The sequence below is a fragment of the Coenobita brevimanus genome, chromosome 35, assembly GCF_032717465.1.
Source record: "Coenobita brevimanus isolate Jiangsu-jjx chromosome 35, ASM3271746v2, whole genome shotgun sequence".
Lineage (NCBI taxonomy): Eukaryota > Metazoa > Arthropoda > Malacostraca > Decapoda > Coenobitidae > Coenobita > Coenobita brevimanus.
The window spans coordinates 19,562,011-19,569,510 of NC_136988.1; the positions used below are offsets into that span (position 1 = coordinate 19,562,011).

General features: G+C 43.7%; 1 protein-coding gene across 1 annotated transcript in view; it reads left to right on the forward strand.

Moving 5' to 3' along the window:
- The window catches only part of LOC145396170 (uncharacterized), a 95,386-nt gene that overhangs the window by 6,684 nt on the left and 81,202 nt on the right, over nucleotides 1–7,500 (forward strand). The window contains exons 2-4 of the mRNA XM_080269612.1: nucleotides 3,166–3,234; nucleotides 3,626–3,683; nucleotides 5,836–5,929. Coding sequence (XP_080125738.1) covers nucleotides 3,166–3,234; nucleotides 3,626–3,683; nucleotides 5,836–5,929 — 221 coding nt within the window. The remainder of the gene's footprint in view (nucleotides 1–3,165; nucleotides 3,235–3,625; nucleotides 3,684–5,835; nucleotides 5,930–7,500) is intronic.

A 7,500-nucleotide genomic window follows, 5' to 3' on the forward strand; every position in this document is an offset into this window, starting at 1 on the left:
CGCGCTGGGAGTGTAGCTAGTGGGCGTGTTGGCTAGTAGTATAGTACGGGTGATGAAGTGTTGTGCATCTTAGCGTGACAGTGAAAGTAGACAGGTGTACCAGTTTAATTCATAGATTTCCACCTGAAGGTAAGAAAAGACAAGCAAGGACGACCTGTCTGTAAGTGGTACACCTGGGAGGTGTTTCTCTCTCTCTCTCTCCTTCAAAGGAAAATTGGAATATCTGCTCTTGGAGAGCTCTGAGCGATTTTCTTACGAAATGCAAAGTTGTTCAGCTTAAAATTTGGAGCTGATTTAACATGTCTGCTGTTGCGTCAGCTGACTATTGGGCGATTTTCAATTTCGGCTCCAAGAAGGCATTTTAGCGCATTTCTTATGAACTACAAAGATGCTCAGCTTGAAAATCTGAGTTTATTTGACGTGTCAGGTGTTGCATCACCTGACTGTTTAGTAATTTTCAATTTTGGCCATAAAAAGGAATTTTAGCGACGTCCTTAACAGGAGAAAGTTTTAAAAACTGGCTGCAGCTCTATCTTGCTTCATTTATGTTTGCTCTATAAACTAACTGAACAGATTTATATAATACTGTACTACATTGCACACTAGGATATTCTTGGTCAGGGAGTGCGATATCAACCTGAAATTTGGGTCTCGTGTGTGTGTGTGTGTGTGTGTGTGTGTGTGTGTGTGTGTGTGTGTGTGTGTGTGTGTGTGTGTGTGTGTGTGTGTGGGTGGTTTACATATTAAACCTTTTTTTACAATCAAGACATTGCGTATATTCTTCGATAACTTTGTACGGTCTTTGAGACAGATGAAGTGGAGTGAGGTGGACTGAGGTAGGATGAGGTGTGAGGAGGGTTGAAGAACAGAAGAGGAGAAGATGGAGGACGTGGAGAAGAGATGAAAGATTCTGAAAACCAGGAATTAATAATCAAATCTGTTCATGTTGGCTGGACTTGAGAGAGAGAGAGAGAGAGAGAGAGAGAGAGAGAGAGAGAGAGAGAGAGAGAGAAAGGGGGGACATTATAATGGAAAGGGGAGAAGGAAAGAAGGAAAACAGAGGAAAGAGAAAAGAAGAGGATGGGATGGGGGAAGAAGGATGGTTTGAGGAAGAAATGAGAGAGAGAGAGAGAGAGAGAGGAGGGGGAGGGGGGGTAAGAATGGAGGGCAGGCAGAGAGGCAGACATTCCAGCTTGCATTCTTGCCGCAATAACCATCCGGGGCAGCAGGCTAATATCCCAACGCCGGGCTGCTGGTGTGATGAGGGGAGATGCCGGTAATACAAGCTGAGAAGCAGTCAGCAAGAGGAGGCAAGAGGAAGAGGAGGCTGGAATTAAGAGGAAGAGGAGATGGAAGAAAATGTGGAAAGTGAAGGAGCTTGGCTAGACCAGGCATGAGGAAGAAGAGGCTGGAATTAAGAGGAAGAGGAGGTGATGTGGAAGAAAAAGGAGGAAAGAAAGAGGAGGAATAGCATGGGTAGAGGAGCAAGAGGAAGAGGTTTGGAGGGAAAGAAGATGCAGGAATTAAGAGGAAGAGGAGGTGATGGGGAGGAAAAAGGAGGAAAGAAAAAATTAGGAGTTTGGGGTACAAGGATAAATGAGGCCCTTTGTGCGAGAAGGGGCGAATCAACCAAAATTAAAAAGTCAGAAAATGGCTTCAAAGTCTGAGAACTTCTAGAAACCATAACTTGTTTTTTACCTACACAATTTTTGAGAACTAGAAACGATAACTTGTTTTGCTTTTAACCTACACAATTTTTGAGAACTTCTAGAAACCATAACTTGTTTTGTTTTTTACCTATACAATTTTGAGAACTAGAAACCATAACTTGTTTTGTTTTTTACCTACAATTTTTGAGAACTTCTAGAAACCATAACTTGTTTTCTTTTTGTCTACACAATTTTCATTTGCACCAATTACCGTTTAACCTATGTATCAAGCAACTGTCTTCTGCGTTAAATTTTTTCAAAACTATATCAATACATACCATAGATTTTCATGGGTTACTTAATTTTTTGGAAATAAAAAAAATACTCATAAGTTGGTCAGTTTGCAGGATACAATTGTTTTCTTGTCAAATTAAACTGAGAAACATGTACCAGTAGATTCCAAAATTATGAATGTTTTGTAAATTATGGTCTTTCATACAAGTTTGCAAACCTGGATGCCATTTTTTTGTCAGTAGGCCTATATTAGTTTCAGTTATAAGTACTTACCATAATGAAGAAAGTGATGGCTGTAGGTTTACACTGTGTAGTTATCCGATCGTAATGCAAACACAGTCCAAGGTCGGAAACGAGGAGGTCAATACCGGGGCATTTTTCCCTTCTATTGTGGTTGGTAATACAGGCGTCTTGTAAGTGGGTGTATAATTACCAATATCCCAATAATTATCAAGCACACTGTTCACCAACTCCCAAGCTTATCAAAACTTCCATCTGAACACTGCCTGAACCACTCTTTTCTTAATAATTTTCTTAACTTTGGGGCTGAAATATTTCTCGCCTTTGCTCCACTTTTCTTTTGTTATATTTCTTGCCCACCTTGAGGGGTCACGAGCCTTTTTCCGACCCTTCCTAGTTTTTGCTTCCACCTCCACATCACCGCCTCTGTTCTCACTGCTTCCACATCACTTTCATCTTCACTGTTCACATCACCAACAGCATCGGCTCTAAAAATAACTGGGGTCCTCATCACTGTCATGACCATGCCTTTCACCATTTTTAGGATGATAGTTGGGATCATCAGGGTCGCTACCATCACTAGAATCACTACGAATTCAACGAGGAAAGGGCTTGGTTTTGTCGCTATAGAAAATGTCACCTTCTTTTCTCGCAGTTTTAACTCTTGATGGGCCAGCCACAGGCTCCCCGTCACTCACATTATCATCACCACTACTTTCTGCCACTGTGATCAATGATCAACGGAACACCGAAGCCTTTAAAAACAATAAGTCAATGTAAACACAAGGAGTTCCTAAATATAACCACACTCGTTACTGCCAAGGTAAACACTGAGCTACGCATGGCGCGGGAGGCAAGATGTTTATGGCGTTTCAGTTACTTCTTTTCTTTACGTATTTCGTTATTCCAAAGACCTATCTTATTGTGCAGTAATACTTTAATATTTTAAACATTGTTTTCTATATGGTATGTATTCCAACAGCTATATTTTAGTAGTGGAGGTTTCGGGAGTCAAGACACCCGCCCTGCATTGCTCACCAACACAACAATGGTGTGGATATTTGTCCAATCTTGCTGCTGAGGACAGAACTCACTTTCTATTCCCGCAGTTTTACCTCCAGATGGGCCAGCCACAGGCTCCCCATCACTCACATTACCACTACTTTCTGCCACTGTGGTGATGAACCACCGGAACACTGAGGCCTTTAAGCACAATAAGTCAATGCAAATAAAAGGAGTTCCCGAAACCTACCACACTTCTCATTGCCAGGGTAAACACTGAGCTACGCATGGCGCGGGAGGCGAGATGTTTATGGCGTATCAGTCATTTCTTTCCTTTACTTATTTCGTTATTCCAGAGAGTTGTCCTTATTGTGTAGTAATAATTTAGTATTTTAAACATTCTTTTTCATATGCTCTGTATTCCAACTGCTATATTTCAGCCGTGGAGGTTTCGGGAGTCAAGACACCGGCCCTTCATTGCTCACCAACACAGCAATGGTGTGGATTATTGTCCCATCTCGCACCAAAATCGCCTCCGAAATTGACGCTGCCAAAGCCAAGGAAAAATACAGCCTGTTACTCTCGACCCGACTGACCAAAAATCAATGGCAGTTTTGGCGAATATCCTTTTACATTCAAAAGTAGATACGTCGAGGCACCTGTTGCGGCATAAATCTCGGTTTCCGTCCGGATGGCGGATTTGTCCCTTCTCGCATCGAGGACCTTCGTGATTACAATGATGATGATGATGATGATGATGATGATGGCAATAAGAAGAGGAGGAGGAAAGAGCCTGAGAAAGGAAGCAAACGAGAAGGAAGAGGAAGAGAAGGAGGAAGCTCTGACAAAAGGATATCTAAGGTTCTAAACACGCGTGATAATGGCAGTGGGACGTGTAGGGAGATACTGGTTAATGAATGCTTCCTGGGGCTCCCCAACACCTCTTCCTTTGCGATTTATTTTTGGATATGGCTGGTTCATATCCTTTTATACGTTATCTAAGCACAATTTGGCGATATTAGAATGATTTATTCAAAGTAACTAAGTTGAAATAGGCAAAATAAGTCGCCTAGGAAAAGGTGTTAGCGAGCATCATTAACTAATTAGAATACCACCTCAGGAGTCAACAAGAGGAGGAAGAGAGGCTGGGGTGAAAAGAGGAGGGGCATGAGAGAGAGAGAGAGAGAGAGAGAGAGAGAGAGAGAGAGAGAGAGAGAGAGTATTGAGTAGGAGGTGAAAATTTGAAGACCAGGAAGAAGAGAAAGAAAGAGTTTAGAGAGGAGGAAGAAGAGGAAGACGGAGGAGAAGGAGGAGAAAGACAAGGAGGAAGAGGAGGAGAAAGACAAGGAGGAAGAGGAGAAGGGGAAGGAGGAGGAGAACTAGTTAGGATGATGATGAGGTGAGATGCCGGGAATATACGCCGAGAGGTAGACCGAGGAAGAGGAAGGAAGGAGAGTTTGAGAGAGGAGGCAAGATGCTGAGGAAGGAACAAGTGGAAGAAAATGAGGAAAGAGACTGGGAGAGGAAGACGGAGGAAGAGGAAAAATGGAGGGAACTTGAGAGAGGAGGGAGAGAAAAGAGAGGAGTTTTGAGAGAGGAGGGAGAGAGAAAAAAAGAGAGAGCTTGGGAGGAGGGAGAGAGAAAAAAAGAGAGAGCTTGGGAGGAGGGAGAGAAAAATGAGAGCACTTGAGAGAGTAAGGAGTAATAAGCAAAATAAATCGCTAATGAAGAGGTGTTAGGGAGCTTCCTTAGCCAATCTTTTAATTAGCATCATAAATAAATAAATAAATAAATAAATGCTCAATCCAGCCGCAGTGTGAAAAAGATTATATGCTTCTTCCTTAAAGTCTTCGCTTTGGTGATTTGTTTTTTTCTTATTGCTGTCTCCAGACGATGTTATTCAGCTTTGGAGAATTAATTTGTATGCTTAGAGAGAGAGAGAGAGAGAGAAAGAGAATGTAAGTCCTTAATTTCTCTCTCTCTCTCTCTCTCTCTCTCCCTCTCACTCTCTATTTATTTATCTGTCTATCACCAGAAGGGGTAGCTATAAACAAATCGCCTCCATGTTACCCTGTCCTCTGGGATCTGGATTCTTTCTCTGCATCTCACAAACCCTTCTCTCACATACCTCTCCGCCTCATCCTCGGTCTCCTCCTTTCACCTCCACGCTACCTCTCCCACATGCACTCTCCTCGTCAGTCTCTCATCATACCCTCTCTCTCAGTCTACTTCACTATTTAAAGCTTAACTACAGGACACTTTTCCCCCTTTTCTGTCTACCTATCTATCTATTGCCAGACGCTTTAATCCCATAAGGGGTGGCCACAAACAAATCGCCTCCATGTCGCCCTGTCCCCCGCCATTTCACTGCCCTGCTCCCAGCTCACAACCCCCTCTCTCATATACCTCTCCACTCCATACCTCCATCTCATCCTTGGCTTCCCCCCGTCCACCTCGTTCACATACACTCTCCTCGTCAGTCTCTCACTCTCCACACACCCCTCTCTCATATACCTCTCCTCTCCATCCCTCCATCTCATCCTTAGCCTTCTCCCTTTTCCCTTTTTCCTTTCTAATTGTCCCTTTTCCTGCCTCCCCACAGATGGTTCGTTTTTCCTTTCTAATTGTCGCTTTTCCTGCCTTCCCACAGATGGTTCGAGGCTGGACAGTTACGTGATCATCGTGGCCATCGTTAGCACCATCTTCCCTCTCATCTGCCTCATCCTTAGCCTCGTCATCGCCAGGTAACCCAATCATTTAATATTACCTGTGTATTTCTGTACAGTCCTTTCACCTGAACTTGGCCCAGATTTTCGTATAAATGGTTTATTTATAGTGCCAATTCCGTCCTTCCCACAGCACTTCTTCGTGACTAGCTCCCTGGTGTTAATTTATGGTCACAAGGAAGTATTCAAGTTCCTCCCCGTCGTTCCAACAGCACTTCTTCGTGACTAGCTCCCTGGTGTTAATTTAGGGTCACAAGGAAGTATTCAAGACGGGGAAGTGACAATTCTAGGCCAAGTTAAGGTGAAAGGAGTAGAATAGAGACCGCACCGACCCGCTTATATTTACCTCAGTGTCCCTTTACGCCCTGTGAGTGAGAGAAAACGGGATGTGGTTCTGGCCTATGCGTAACTATTTTTTCCTTTTTTTTCATATTCTTTTTCTCTAGGCATGTTGATACGATTTTTAAGAGACTTTCAGACATGGGAGGTGTTGATTTTATGAGAGACTGACTAGAAGAGTATGTGTGAGAGTGAGATGGAGGTGGAGAGGTGAGGGAAGGGAGTGTGGGTTGGACAGACGGCAGGCTAATGGTGGATAGGGTGACATGGAGGTGATTTGTTTGTGGCCACTTACCCCTTGAGGGATTAAGGCGTCTGAGAGAGAGAGAGAGAGAGAGAGAGAGAGAGAGAGAGAGAGAGAGAGTAGGGCAAAAAAATCCTCTCATGGAAATAATACACACACACACACACACACACACACACACACGACTGAAGAAATTAATAATAATAATAATAGTAGTAGTAGTAATAGTAGTAGTAGTAGCAGAGGTAGTAGTAGTAACAATAACAGTAACAGTAATAGTGGTAGTTGTAGAAGTAGTAGTAGTTGTAGTAGTAGCAGTGGCTGTGTCTGCTGGTGTGGGCGTGGGTGTGTCAGGGACTTGGAAACGAATAAACAACTCAGGATAGACACTGATGACGCCTTTTTATTCTCTCTCTCTCTCTCTCTCTCTCTCTCTCTCTCTCTCTCTCTCTCTCATATCTAAGCAAGGCAACTTACACTAAATGCTCTGAATGCAAGCACTTAAGCACCTTCTCTTTCTGCTCTCGCCCCCTCCTCTCTCTCTCTCTCTCTCTCTCTCTCTCTCTCTCTCTCTCTCTCTCTCTCTCAGGTCTCTCTTTCACCCCGTCTCTCCTTCACCCTCTCTTCCTGCCTTTCCTCATTTCCTCCCTTCCTCTTCCCCCCTCCTTCCTCCCCTCTTCTTCTTCTCCTACCTCCTCCTCCTCCTCCTCCTTCTCTTCCTCTCTTATCTCTCCTTCTTTCTTCTTCCCTCTTCCTTCTCTTCTCCTTCTTTTTTCAGTTATTCTCTGATATTCCTTCGTCTTTCCTCCTTTCTTCCTCTTTTACCCTTCCTTCCTTCTGGCTTTTTCTTCCTTCCTTCCTTCCTCCTTCCTTCCCTTCCTTCCTTCCTTCTTTCCTTCCTTCCTTCCTCCCATCCTCCCTCCTCTTCTTCCCTTCCTTCTTTTCCCTCCTTCTCTCCTTCCTTCATTCATTCATTCTTTCCCTCCCTTCCGTCCTTCGGCTCTCC